Raw genomic sequence first — 15,389 nt, 5'->3', positions numbered from 1 at the left:
CTATGGCCATTCTGAGTAAAGAGGAATCCCAGGAACCCGTGGCGGCTCCTGAGATTGAAAAACCTCAAAACGCCAAAAGGGAAAGTGTCGCCTTGAATGAGGACATTGACCCCCGAATAGGCGAAGACAGGTCTGAGCTACAGGATATTGAGGAGCTCGAGGAGGTGAACCTAGATCCACAAAATCCATCACGGATGGTCAAGCTCGGGAAAAACCTCTGTAGCAAGAGGAAGACGGAGCTGGTTACGTTTCTCCGGGCTAATTATGATGTATTTGCCTGGTCCCACGAGGACATGGTAGGAATTAGCCCGAGTGTCATCATGCACACGCTCCATCTGGATAAAAGCGTTCCTGCCAAGTCTCAGAAGCAAAGGCGTTTAGGAACAACCCGAGCTGAAGCCCTAGAAGAAGAGGTAGCCCGACTCAAAAAATGTGGCTTTATCCGAGAAGCCAAATTTCCAATTTGGGTCGCCAATCCCGTGCTAGTTCCAAAGCCCAACGGGAAATGGCGGACCTGCATTGACTTCTCCGACCTGAATAAGGCCTGCCCCAAGGAGGATTGTTTTCCATTGCCAAGGATCGATCAGCTGGTGGACGCCACGGCGGGGCACGAGCTCATGTCCTTTACAGACGCGTACTCAAACTACAATCAGATCGCGATGAATCTGGAGGACCAGGAACACACTAGCTTCATGACCCCGACTAATGTCTATTGCTACAAGGTCATGCCGTTCGGTCTGAAGAACGCCGGAGCTACCTACCAAAGGCTAGTAAACAGAATGTTCGCGGACCAGATCGGAAAGAACATGGAAGTGTATGTTGATGACATGCTCGTCAAGTCAAAGACTGCCGACAACCATGTTTCCAACCTGGAAGAATGTTTTAAAATACTACGAGAATACGGCATGAGGCTCAATTCCCAGAAATGCACTTTTGGTGTCGCATCCGGGAAATTCCGGGGGTTCATAGTTAATACCCGAGGAATCGAAGCAAACCCCGACAAGATCATGTCACTGCTCGAGCTTCCCTCGCCTAGGTCTTGACAGGAAGAGTGGCCGCACTGAACCGGTTCATTTCCAAGTCAACCGATAAGTGTTTGCCCTTCTACAACCTGCTCCGAGGAAACAAGAAGTTTGACTGGACAGTAGAGTGCGAAAGCGCATTCCTCGACCTGAAGGCACATCTGGCTGAACCACCCGTGCTATCCAAGCCCAAGGCAGGAGAGCCCCTTTTTCTCTACCTATCTGTCACGGAGGATGTAGCTAGTGCCGTGCTGGTACGAGAAGAGAACCAAGCTCAGAAGCCAGTCTACTACATCAGCAAGAGACTCCTCGGGGCAGAATCACGATACCCACTGATGGAAAAATTGGCGTTCTGCCTGATCACGGCCTCACGGAAGCTCAGGCCGTACTTCCAATCCCATTCAGTACACGTCATGACCGATCAGCCTCTAAGGCAGGTTCTGCAAAAACATGAAGCATCAGGACGTTTGTTAAAATGGGCAGTCGAACTCAGTCAGTTCGAGATTTTCTACACCCCCGAACTGCCATAAAAAGTCAAGCCTTGGCCGACTTTGTGGCAGAGTGCACGGGATTCCAGGAGAATCCCGCGGAGGACTCATCTCAGCTCACCTCGCCCCAATCGTTGTGGAAGATATTTGTAGATGGTTCATCCAACGAGAACGGCTTCGGGGCCGGAATCATTCTGATATCCCCCGAGGGACATAGGTTCCACTCGGCGCTAAGGTTCAGGTTCAAGGCCTCCAACAACGAGGCGGAATATGAAGCTTTGTTGGCCGGGCTGAGGATAGCCAATGAGTTAAAGGTGAGCTCCGTCCAGTGCTTTAGTGACTCCCAGCTCTTGGTAAACCAGGTTCTGGGCGAATATCAGGCGCGGGGACCCAAGATGGCCGCCTATCTGGCAAAGGTAAAAGCTGAGCTGTCCGCATTTGAGCGAGGATCGATCGAGCAGATACCTCGGGAGCATAACACTAATGCAGATGCTCTTGCCAAGCTCGCCACCTCGGGAGAGACGGAGACCTTGGGATTGGTGCCGATAGAGTTCTTGGAAAAACCAAGTATAGAAGGAGATCTGGCAGAGGTCGAAATGATTGACGCTAGGCCGACCTGGATGACCCCCATTCTTGAATATCTCGTCGAGGGCAAGCTGCCTGAAGAACGTAACGATGCACGACGAATCTTGTATCAAGCTCCGAGATATACGCTGGTCGATGATGTGTTGTACCGACGTGGGCATTCCCTACCTCTCCTCCGGTGCGTTCATCCAGGTGAAGCAAAGGCCATCCTGCAGAAAATTCACGAAGGATTCTGCGGAGACCACACTGGGGGGCAGAGCCTGGCCTTAAAGGTTCTCAGGCAAGGATATTACTGGCCAACTCTGTCCAAAGACGCGATCTCATACGTGAAGAAGTGCGACAAGTGCCAGCGATTTGCTGCAGTTGCTCGAGCTCCTCCAGTCGAGCTGAGAATGATCTCGGCCCCTTGGCCGTTTGCCGTTTGGGGAATAGACTTAGTGGGCGCCCTGCCCACTGGAAAGGGCGGGGTCCGTTATGCCGTGGTAGCCATTGACTACTTTACCAAATGGGCTGAGGCAGAACCATTGGCAACAATCACGTCTAAAAAGGTGCTTGACTTCGTGATTAAAAGCATCATCTGTCGCTTCGGCCTGCCCAAGAAGATCGTCTCCGATAACGGCACTCAGTTCGACAGCGACCTGTTCACCGAGTTTTGTGAAAGAAACGGAATTGTGAAAAGCTTCTCCTCCGTGGCGTATCCTCAGGCAAACGGCCAGGTCGAGGCTGTCAACAAGACTCTAAAGGCGAGCCTCAAGAAAAGATTAGATGAAGCAAAGGGGTTCTGGCCGGAATAGCTCCCTCAGGTCCTATGGGCATACCGGACCTCACATCGCACTCCTACGGGTCACACTCCTTTCTCCCTAACCTTCGGGAGTGAAGCAGTCCTCCCCGTGGAAGTTAAGGTTCTGTCACATAGAGTCCAGTCTTACGACCAGGATTGGAACTATGAGCTCCTATGCCATTCCCTCGATCTGGTTGACGAAAGGTAGGAGGATTCGCAACTCCAGCTCGCCCATTATCAACAGAAGATCACTTGCTACTTCAACTCTAAAGTCAGAAAACGCGCCTTTAGCGTTGGCGACTTGGTCCTAAGAAGAGTTTTCCTGACCGGGAAAGATCCCAAAGATGGAGTTTTGGGCCCAAACTGGGAAGGACCATACCAGGTCATCGAAGTCATCAAGGAGGGAACTTATAAGCTAGCTCGACTTGATGGAGGGGCGGTCCCGCGAACTTGGAACGCCGTCCACTTAAAGAGATATTATCAATGATCCACTTGTAAGGCCTGAAAGGCCACTTTTTATGTATTAATAAAAATTAGCTTTTACGCATTTTAGCAAGTGTAATCTTAAAGTAACCACGAAAGACCTTTTCCCAGTTACTTGAGGGGCATATGGTACCTTGATATAACCAGGTCTCCTTAACGACTTAGATGTTGATCCTTATCTATGGATCGTTGCTCTACTTAAAAGAGCTCGAGATACGGATAAGGGTCAACGCTGACTAAGTCCCATCCTAGTTTTAACCGGGTCGTAAAACTTAGAAGTTGATTTAAATCCATGTTTCGTTGTTCTTCTAAAAGAGCTCGAGATACGGATAAGAGTTAACACGAACTAAGTTTTCTAAATAAGCTCCTGGTTTTAACTGGGTCGTAAAACTTAGAAGTTGATTTAAATCCATGTTTCGTTGTTCTTCTAAAAGAGCTCGAGATACGGATAAGAGTTAACACGAACTAAGTTTTCTAAATAAGCTTCTGGTTTTAACTGGGTCATAAAACTTAGAAGTTGATTTAAATCTATTTCTCCTTGTTCTTCGTAAAGAGCTTGAGATATGGATAAAAGTTAACACGAACTAGGTTTTCTAAATAAGCTCCTGGTTTTAACTGGGTCATAAAACTTAGACGTTGATATAAATCTATTTATCGTTCGCTGTTCTTTTCAAAGAGCTCGAGATATAAATAGCGGTTAACACGAACTAATTTTATCAAAAAGATATATATTGTAGCCAAAAGCATGAAAAAATATAAGTTAAAAGTGTAAGGCAAATTGTCTCGAGGTAAAGACACCTCATGCAAATGTTACAAAATCAAAATAAAATAGTTCAAAATATATAAGAAAAAGCGCCCTAAGCTCCGGCAGTTGGCCCTTTGGAGGTCGCCGTTTCACCCTGCTCCGCCGCACTAGAGGCTTCCCCAGTCTCCGAAGGCGGCGCCTCTCTATCGAGGCGAGCTTGGAACTTCACCAGCAAGCGCGCCCAGAGATCCGGTGGCATGAAAGAGAAGTTAGCCTCCGGATTGTAGGCCCAACAGTGATAGAACAGATCCTGCATGGACTGCTCCGAGATGGTCCGTTCGGCCTCCAGGGCGGCCTGGGCGGCCTGGATCTCAGTCTTCGCTGCCTCGAGGTCTGCTTGCGAGGTCGCAAGGGAGGTCTCGAGCTCTTGGACCTTCAGGCGGGTCTTCTTCAAGTCGACCTGGGTCTTCTCCAACTCGACCTTCAAGGTCGCCAAAGCATCCTTAGTCGACTTAACCTCCTGAAGGGTGGCCTGGTGCTCAGTCCTCATGTCATCGAGCTGAGTCCTGGCCCTGATGATGCTCCGGTGAAGTGCGACGACACCCTGTGAGAAAAGAAAGGTAAGGTGGCTCAGAGGAAAAATAAGGCAGAGTGTAATGGTAAAAGCATTAAAAGGGTAGGGCAGCTTACCGTTAGGGTCATGCTCATTGAAGAGTCCATAACGTCAACCGGGCTCATCGTCTCAATAGTCCGGAGTTCCTTCTCGGTGAACTTGTAGATATGGCTAACGGCGTAGTTCGCCGATTCGTACACCGTTCCCCGGAAGGCCTCTGGGATCTTCTCCAGGTCCTGGGGATTGACCGGGATGCGTACATCGGAGGCCGCCACAGCCGGAGTCCCGATCTCCATTCCTACGTCCTGGGTGGCAGGCGGAACTCGCTGAGGCGGTGGAGGCATTTGTCATGCTCCGGCAGCAGGAAGGATCGCCCCCACGACCTGGGCTGACGGGGTTTTCTCCTTCTCCTTTGCCGGAGATTTAGTGGAGACCCCAGCAGAACTCTTGGAACCCCGGAGCCTTTTCTGTCTTGGCCCGGCTGGGGGGTTCCCCCCGAAGACTACGCCCCGCAAGCTATCCTCGGGCTGAGACATCTCTTCTGTCAAACAAAAAACATGGTTATTACAAGTTAGCAATCATACAGAGATAAAGACAAAGGGTTAAAGCTAAAAAAGTATATGAATACTAAGGGAGCCCTACCCCCGAGCTGGAAGAACCTAAGACGATTATTTCACGAACTGGCGCAGGTTCTAGGTCCGGTTCTGACTCAGGACTAGATTCTTCTACATACTGTCTAAGCCCCGGAGCATAGATACCCCTCTGGAGTGATGGCCATGTGCGTAGGTTGGTCCTATACTCCTCGAATAGGATCGACCTAAAAGCTAGGGTGTTATCTACTACTACGGTACCCCTAGGCCGACTCTCTTGGTGATCCAGGATGAGCCAGTCAACACAATGGAGCAGGAGTGTGTTCAGGTCCGGATCTCTTCGGTGACGATGAACGATCTGCCTAGGATTGAACCTAACCAGCCGGGGGTCTGCAGTGGCCCTATCTAGACTCTTAAACAAGTAAGGGTTACCTTGGCCAGAAGGACCTGCGGCTGCTCCGGATTGGATCCTCTCCTCGCCCATCCTCTGGGCGACCTCCAAGGTCCTCTTCCTGTTTCTCACGAGCGGAACTTCAGCTGCCTCGTCCTCCTCGTCTTCCTCGCCCGCGACCTCCTCCACGATGACAGGTCTGTTGTCGCGGGCTGGGGGCGGCCCCTGGGGCCTCTTTAGGTTCAGGGTTTGATTCGGAAAAATCAGTTTGCAGAACACCATCGTCTCGTCCGTCACGAGCACGCGATAGTCCTTCTCACTGGGGGGCAAGCCCGCCAGTGTTTCATATTGGCCCCCGAGGGTCACAGACTTTTCGGTCCTCGCGTAGATGGCTGCAAGATTAGCTGGAATCAGAGTGGAATACGGGAGGAGTTAAAATAAAATAACACTTAAAAGGCGAGCTAAGGTCAGGGATCACTTACGAGGACGATTAAAGTAGTGGTGCTCGCAGTTCCGGAACCCAGTTGACATGAAGAACTGGTCCTTGAAATCGTTAGGGTGGCTGGGCAGCTCGATGACCGCCGCCGTATTGGGAAAACGGGTTAAATAGTAAAACTCGTCACCTCGCCCCTGCTGGTCCGGACTGGCTTTGAGGCAAAAGAAATATAAAATATCAGCAGGAGTGGGGACCTCCCACTCATGCTTCTTGAATAAGTACCTCAACCCTACCAGCAGACGGTAGGAATTGTGGGGGAGCTGAAATGGGGCCAACCCCACGTAGTTCAGGAAATCAGCGAAGTACTGATCCAGGGGAAGGAAGGCCCCTGCCTTGAAGTGCTCACCGCTTCAGGCCGCGAACGATTCATCGAGCAGCGCGCAGCTCCGCTCGCCATCCGAGGCAGGTCGGGCAATAACGGAGGTTTTCCCCAGCGCGATGTTGTGAGTGAGGAAGAGTTTTTTGATCTTTGTCTGATCGGTTATCTTTGAGACGATTCTCTCCGCCTCGAAGAATGCGTCTGGAGCCACCTCGACCTCCTTCTCCACAGCCGGCCCGAAACGGGGGATCGGGGAGCTAGGCATCACCGCCTTTCCTTTTTCCTGCTGGGAGGCCGAGCTTCCAACGTTCTTCTGAGGTTCTTTTTTGGAGCCATCTGGTCGCCTAGCGAACAAAAGAAAACACTTTAGAAAAAGCGACCCAAGCAGGAGGAAGAAGCAATCATTATTTGCACGAGCTAAGGTAAGCCCAGCTCGTGGAGAGTGGAACCACGCGGTTCAGTGAACACGCGCGTATACTCCCAACAGATCCCAGATTACTCGGAATTCGCGTGTCAGGGGGTTCATAATAGAATTTGCCTTGGGGTGAAAGTTTCAATAGGCAGAAAATTACAAAACCGCTTATGAGGCGTGTTCCCTAAGCTACCCGGTTTTGCACCCAAAATTCCCAAAGCTCCTACCCAGAAATTTTCCCCAGAAAAAGTATCCTGCAACCCTTACTCTAAAGCGATTTCCTACAACGAATATACCCTAACCTAAAAAGGGCTGTCACCCTCCATATCCACAAAACCCAGAAAACCCTTGCATGCGGCTACAGTAAAATTTTTTTTACCTAAGCTACAGTAGCATGTTTTCAAAGTACGTAGGGTCAGGAAACTTACTGTGTATGACTGGGAGATGGACGAGAGTGTTGCGTTGATAGGAGCTTCGTCGGTGTAGTAGCTTCCAAAGCTTCGGCGAAATCCGTGCGCCTGAGCTTCTTGAACGATGAAAATGGCAGCAACAGAGTCAAAGGTTCCGTTCTTCTGGAATATGGAGAGGAAAGAGGAAAAGAGGTTTGAAAAATTTCGAATGAAAGGGTGGCCCGTGCGTAGGGTGGCCACCCCCTTTTTATATACGTGAAGGATCACGTGTAGAAGCCTCTTGGATAGCCCTGATGAGGGATCCGAGGCCTTCCACTCGAAATACGAAACGACGGCTGGGCATAGGCTAGGCCATTAAATGCGGTTCTCGTAAGACGTACCGTCACCACCCACGATGTGCCACGTGTCAGGCGCCTGCGTAGAGAGTGGAATGCGAAGAGTTGTGGGGAAGTCTAAAAGCCCCTACTGTGGTCTTATATATGACATCATATACCACGAGCAGGAGCTTGGGGGGCAGATGTACGCCCTGGTTTTCCCACGGGCTGATTAGCAGGCCGAGCTTCGGACTAATCATGGTTAGTCCATAAACTTCCCCCAGGTCGGAGCTCCTGTCTTGAGGTCGCCCCTCCTTAGCTCGAGGAATCCTCAAGGACTCGCCAAGACTCCTAAGACTGGAGCAAGGAATCGAAAGGCCGAAGGTCGGGTCAGATGCACAGCTCGTGGTACGAGCTAGATATGGAGGCCATGACCTCTTGTAAAGTCAACACACGCAAGATAAACGTGCATATATCTGACATCACGTGTCCGATATCTCCCTGACTTCTCGGACACGCTGCAAGAACGTGCGTGTTCAGACACCCACGGCTGTGTTGGGCCGTGCGGCCCATTATCTCCTTATCTATCGATTTGACCATACTTATGTGTCAGGTTTAGAAATTAATCATGAATGTCCCAGAGTTGATATGACAAATAGGAAGGTCACGGGATGACCTCCTTACCAACTTCCAGGTGTCCTCTCCTATAAATATGGAGACCCTGGGAGTTGATAAGGGTTGGGAAAAAAAGGGTCTCTGGAGAGATATATTTTGTAACCAAATACCCAGAATATATGAATAATATTGACTAGTGGAGTAGAAGGATTTTAACCTTTGAACCACTTAAAAACGTGTCTTGAGTCACCTATTTCACTCTCTAAGATCTTATATCTGTTACGGTTCGCATTTAGCACTAATCCCCTTCTCTTCTTCTCTTAATTTCCTGTTGGCGAAGAACCGCGTCAACATTTATTATAACATTTATTATTTAGCCTACAATAGTTGACATTTGATACTATATAACGTATAACATTATTAACCTACAATAATTAAATTCTGGTACCATAGAACGTATTTATTATACCAAAAATTCACCCAATTATCATGTAATAGATTCTTTACTACAATGGTAGTCATTGTGATGGAATATACTAGTATTTATAGTAGTTACGAGGGACCTCACACAAATTTTTCAGGAAATTCTTAATAATTTAGAATGCCGAATCAAGTTTCAAATAGTTTGTTGCACGTGTGCTTATTTCAATATTTATACATGCGTGCAATAGACTTTTTAAATCTTGATTTCGGCATCCTAAATTATACAGAATTTCCTGAAAATTTGTGAGACTTCTCCTGTAACTATATTATACACTATCATGTAAAAAAAATAGACTTACAACTTATACATACACCAAAAATACTAAAAATAACAATAGATAGTAATTAAATAATCACTACCATAGGACAATTCTCCTATAGGGTCTTCACTTTAAGCCCTATCGGTGTGGTTCTCAGTGTTCTCGACCCGTGAACAGTTTTTAGCACGATTTTTTTTTGCTGACTATGTATATTGTAGCTATTCGGAGCATCCTCCAAATTTTCAGAAAATTAGGAATAATTTACAGTACCAAAAATTAAGTTCAAATATGTTGTTGCACGCGTGACTAATTTTTTTTATGCGCGTGGAAAGTAATATGTATGAAACTAGTTTTCGGTACTGTAAACCATTCAAAATTTTCTGAAAATTTGCAGAATTATCTAAACAACTACAATATACACGTTCATAAAAAAAAAATGTTGCCAAAAACTATTCTACCTCTCATATTTTTATTCTTAAGTAATTATTCTAATGATAAAGTTGGTATTGGTGTAGGACTCTACTAATAGCCATTAATGAATATTGATGCTGATTGACCTTTCGCCCTCCATATCCACGGTGCTTCACCTTCGAGTTCAGCTGGGTCTTTTCTATATATATATATATGCATATTCTTCCTTTGCTATTCCCAAGTTTCCTTCTTTTCCTTTTTCTCAGCAAACTCATCTCATATCATCATCTGTAAGTTAGTTTTATGCATCAGTTTCTTTATATAAATCTTTCACTTTGGTTTGGATTTCATTTATTTATTTGAATTAGTTGATTCATTGTTATGATTAGGTTTCAGTGACTACCACACAGTCAAACTCACATTGCCCAAAGACACCACCTTTATTTATTTCACTACCATATTCACAGCACTCTATAGAATACAATATTGCATGTATTCCTTTTTCTATTTTTTGAGTGTTAATAATTAATGATGTTAGGAAACATTTTAGTATTCAATTAAATTTTGTTCCTTTCTTTCACAACAAAACACTCTCTTCTCAATCTCATTCATCCTCCTACTCTTCATTCTCTTAGATGTAATGTAATATGATTGCAAACAATTTGTTTGAGAAAATACGTTAAAGGGTCTTTTTCTTTCATAGCCATGAAAGTGACTAAAACTGCAGGGGGAGGCTTGGTCACTCTTACCAACTTGATTGATTGAGGTTTGGCTCATTTACAAACCCATTCACTCCAAATCTTGATCCCTCTGTGCTACTGTCCTAGTTGATGCCATTGAATTTAGGCCTTTGACTTTTCCTTAGTCAGCTACAGCTAATACAACAAACTTAAATGCAAAATTAATAAAAATAAATAGTTGTGTTGTATTACTTACATAAACCTCCCTACCCTATGCTGTTGTGGCTGAGAAAGAAACTCGAGTAACAAAAATGAAGAACTAAACGTTACATTTCCATGTCTCCAATTCTTTTTCCTGCTCATCATTGTAACTTATTTCTTATTGTACTGTTTCTAAATGGTTCTAAATCTACATATCCACTCAACTCTCATGATCAGGTACATGATAATAATAATAATCTCAGTTTTCTTTCTGGGTGCAGACTGCAGATCATATTATGGAGACAATGAGTGGAATGATAGGCCAACTATTGAAAGGACTGGCTATATTTGTAGTGAAATGTTTGTTCAGGCTTATATCTGTTGGTCCAGTGCCTGAACACATCGCCTTCGTCATGGATGGTAACCGAAGGCACGCCAAGAAGCTGAACGAGCACACAATAGCTGGCCATAAAGCAGGGTATTCATCGCTGATCACCATGCTTGGGTACTGCTATGAGTTGGGAGTGAAGTATGTAACAGTATATGCCTTTAGCATTGACAACTTCAAGAGAAGCCCTGAAGAAGTTGAGAATTTAATGGATCTGTTTCAGGAAAAGTTTGAGAGGTTTCTGGAACATGAAAGCATTGTACACCGATATGGTATTCGAGTATACTTAATTGGTAACTTGAAACTGCTGAGTGAGCCTGTGAGAGTTTCTGCTGAGAAATTGATGAAAGCTACTGCCAAAAACAACAAAGGCAGTCTTTTGTTTTGTGTGGCTTATACGTCATGTGATGAAGTCGTGCATGCCATTCAAGAATCCTGCAAATCCAAAAAATGTGAAATTCAAACAAGCAAGGACAGTGTTGATGGGAGTGAAGGAGTTGGAGACTATAAGAAGATGAATGGTTTAGTTGTTCATGAGCTTGAAGAACATGAAGATAAGCCGAGGGATGATGCAGCTGAGCCTTGCAATGAAGTGTGTGAGAAGCAAATGAATATTCCTACTATAAAGTTGGTGGATATAGAAAAGCACATGTACATGGCTGTAGCGCCTGATCCAGACATTGTGATAAGAAGTTCAGGTGAAAACCGTCTGAGTAATTTCCTTCTTTGGCAGACTGCCAACTGTCCACTGTACTCACCTGCTGCTCTGTGGCCAGAGTTGGGTTTATTGCACTTGGTTTGGGCAGTTCTTAACTTCCAGCGAAGCTACCAATATTTGGAGAAGAACAAGAAAAAGATATAACACACACACACACACACAAACACACACTACTTTATTGGTTTCTTATACGGTACTCATACCTTGATATGCAAAATAATTTACTTGAATTCCGTGAAACTGCATGTGTTCATTCCTTGCTAGTTTTTTTGTGAATTTGGGAATAAATTATAAAACTTACTTAACCAGGCTCTAAGCCTCCAATGTATGACCTAGACTATTAATGGAATTATCTTTGATCTACTCTCTAAGCAGTTTGTTTAGCTTACTATACGTGCATGTGCTGTGTAAATTTTCACTGTACTGTTTTGTTTAAATTATCAAGTGGACCTCACGATTGTATTAGTGTGGTGTCCAGTACCTTGAAGACATTTGATGGTGATGAGGAGGATTATGTTTTTGCATAATCAGTTCTTTCATGTAACTTGAAGAACTGCACTGAGGCAAGTCTTTCATTTGCACTTTGGACAGTTTATATACCATGTTATTTTTGTAAGTTGGTTTATACAAGGAAAATCATAGGTTTGGGACATTGAAAACAAGGCATTATCTCAAAGTACTGCACCATCTCCAACAAGAGATTACCTCTTTCACTGTTCTGTAGCAAAGTCCATTTACTCTACTTAGAGACACTGCTGGTAAAGTCTCAGTTTTGAAGATCGAGAAAGAAGTGTCACGTCTAGTACAACAAGCCAATTACAACATACCCTTTTCAACTTCTTTATCTATGATGGTAACACTATGATAACCAAGTACATCAATAATCTGGTTTAGGAAATTCCACTGAAGTTTCTGGTGAAAATTCTGATGTAGTCAATATTCTGCTTCAACCAATGGCTGAAAGTAAGAGGTATGTATGTACTATCTCAGCAAACCTTGTGTTATTTCCAGCTACCAATGTACTTGTTTTTCACTGCAGGGTCTGATAGAGTCCAGGGGTAATATTATGACCATTTTGATCATTCAACTCAATTCAGTTTGATGCTTTTTTATCATTGTCTGTCTTCAAGACGAAAGTTGAATACCATCATGGATGTGCGGATGGAGGGCCAGTACTTACTTCCTCAAGCCAGCATTCCAAGCAGCACAACTCACTTTAAAACGCCTAGAACAAAATCCTAAAAACCGCTTTTCGAAGAAAGATGTTTTGGATTCACAGGAGAAGATAGAAGCAATGAAAGAAAAAGCAAAGAAATCCAACAAAGGTAGCTCTAGACATTCTTCTTCTGGTTCTGCTCATCTCCCTATTGAAGAGTCATTGTTTGGGTAGAAATTGTTTTAGATTCATTGAAGTTTTTGTTAAGTGGCAGGGCAGGGACCATTGGTTCTGGTTCTGACTTTGTGAATTGGTTTGTAAAGACAAATGAATACATTTAGGAGGTGTTTGGTACGGGGTAAAGTAAAGGTGGGAATGAGAATCTAAAATTCTTTTTATGTTTGGTTCAAATTTTAAGGGGTAAAGTTAATAATCTATGTGGGTCTCACATGTATTTTAAGGGTAAAGTGAACCATTTTGTACACAAGAGTTTAATATTACTTCCATCCTATGTCCCTGTTGAAATAGTTGCTGCAGAAATAAAAAGGAACGAAATTATCGAATAATAATCTGGGTTGAGTTGCGGACTAGGTCGCTCTCTTTAAGTTCGCGACACTGCCTAGAATTTGTGCAAGCAGACTATCAACCCCGTCGTCCATAGGATAAAACAGCCCAGTCAATCACTGCACTGTAGAGAACCATCGTTTACCACACCCTGAAGCCTGAAGAATGCTACTGCTCGGAATTTTTGTTTTAATCGAAAAAATTGAGAGTATTTTCTTTCTTAAAGTAATCGCCCTATTTTTAAAGAAAAGGTGGATCTTTTTAACGGGAAAAAGAACGTTTTATTAAATAAAATAATATTTAATAATTTTTTTTTTCAAAAAATAATAAAGTGCACACCACACCAACCAGCCAGCTCGGGTCGGTCGGTCGGTAGCGGCGCGCGTGGGGTGGTCAGGTGAGCCTTTGTGTGACTCCTCCCTCTTCCACAAAAGTGGGTACCCCTTGGGGCACAAGCCCAATGCTCAAGTCGACTATTTATATACCCTTACAAATGAGAATTCTAAAGCAATATGAGACTCTTCCTCTAGGAAGACATTAAAGCACATTTTTTTTAACAATTCACACTTACATAGATAAGTTCCAACAGTCTCTCTCTGCTTTCCAAAACAACTCAACTATTCAAAACAAACACTCTCTGAGATCTGATGTAATTGGGTTGAATAAGAGAAGAAAAGGGGGGGCTAAGGCTAATGCTATGCTAATCTTACAAATAAATGGTTACTTATGGACTGAGATTATTGCACTATTAACTAATCCTTGAAATTTTGATTTGGTTTAATGATATGAGTACTAAGATGTGGTCAATCTTGTTGACCATTAAGGCATTATTATTATTATTATTATTATTGTTATCATCAACAACATAAATATGAAGGACTAAGTAAGAAAAACTCATCCACTACTACACTAGTCTTATTAAATCGTTGGCCTCTTTCATTAAGATCTTATTCATTATATAGACTAATAATCTTTTAGTAATTAGGGGCAAATGATAATACTTTTGAGGCCTTATTTAATGCTTACATCTTATTCATTAGTCACATATCATCGTCAACAACATCAACATCGTTATCGTTTTTGTTTCTATTAATATTAATATATATGTGGTCATAATATCATCATTTATGCCCTCAAATTAATTATCAACAATCATATTTCTTTCTTTTATTTTTACATTTATATTTATGAGAAATTCTCAGTGCACCCCCTAAAAGAAGCACATCGGTGCATTCCTGATGTTTTTGGCTCGGGATGTATTTTCAGCGATTTTTGTTATGACCGTATACATTGTAGTTATTTAGAGTATTTTGCAAATTTTCATAAAATTTCGAATAATTTATAGTGCTAAAAACAATGTTTCAATAGTTTATTGCACGCGTGACTGTTTTTTTTTATGCACGTGAAAAGTAACATACTTAAACCTTATTTTCGAGACAGTAAATTATTCGAAATTTTTTAAAATATTTGTTAAATACTCTAAATATCTACAATATATACTGTCATAACAAAAAAATAATAAAAAATGAGTAAAAAACAGTTTGACCTTCTCCCCATATTATATACTAAGCATTGATATACCCTTTTACATGAAAAAAAAAATCATCTAATCTTTTGTATTAATGCCATTATTATCCTTTTTTTCTATTTCTGTTTTTGTCTCCACGTGCCGACTTGCATATAATAATAATAATAATAGTTTAAATCTAATTCTTTTAGTTGACTTTTGGGTGTTTAATTAATAACTAAAATCATTATAATATGAGTTTCCTCAGTCTGCTTCTAGGCTTGGCCGAGAGGGCTGCTGATGTTTATGATTATTATTAATAAATATGATTATTATTAAAAAGTACAACATTTAAAAAAAAATAGATATATTTACAACAAAACATAAAATTTGGATATAAAAATATAACATTTTCATAACTAGACAATTACTGTAAAAAATAAAAATTGAGTATTAAATTCAAATATTATAAAATATCATTATTAAAATAATATTTAACACTAAACTAAATATTTAATAATTATATTAATATAAATTTAAATTTATGAAATATCATCTTTATAATGGAAATATTTTTGGTGTGGGCTTCAAAAAGAGTCTTATCGGTGGAATTTTTTTATGTTTTCAACCCGTGAATAGTTTTCACTGCGATTTTTTTATGACCGTGTATATTGTAGTTATTTAGAGCATCTTGTAAATTTTCAGAAAATTTCAAATAATTTATAGTGCCGAAAATTAGTTTAAAAACAAGTTGTTG

General features: G+C 42.7%; 1 protein-coding gene across 3 annotated transcripts; it reads left to right on the top strand.

Moving 5' to 3' along the window:
- Positions 1-9,665: 9,665 nt before the first annotated feature.
- Positions 9,666-11,764, top strand: LOC133812933 (dehydrodolichyl diphosphate synthase 6-like). Of its 3 annotated transcripts, none has more exons than XM_062246775.1 (2): positions 9,666-9,708; positions 10,581-11,764. In XM_062246775.1, exon 2 carries the CDS (start codon positions 10,596-10,598, stop codon positions 11,547-11,549), a length of 954 nt encoding a protein of 317 aa, XP_062102759.1. In that variant the 5' UTR covers positions 9,666-9,708; positions 10,581-10,595; the 3' UTR covers positions 11,550-11,764. The 3 variants fall into 3 exon arrangements, with proteins under 3 accessions (XP_062102759.1, XP_062102761.1, XP_062102760.1); XM_062246777.1 differs by having other exon boundaries at positions 9,687-9,708; positions 10,563-11,764; XM_062246776.1 differs by lacking the exon at positions 9,666-9,708 and adding an exon at positions 10,377-10,465.
- The last annotated feature ends 3,625 nt before the right edge of the window (positions 11,765-15,389 follow it).

Source organism: Humulus lupulus, chromosome 1 (genome assembly GCF_963169125.1).
Source record: "Humulus lupulus chromosome 1, drHumLupu1.1, whole genome shotgun sequence".
In the NCBI taxonomy this organism is placed as follows: Eukaryota; Viridiplantae; Streptophyta; class Magnoliopsida; order Rosales; family Cannabaceae; genus Humulus; species Humulus lupulus.
Note: the sequence above shows the minus strand (reverse complement) of the source record. Positions and strands in the feature narration are given on the sequence as shown.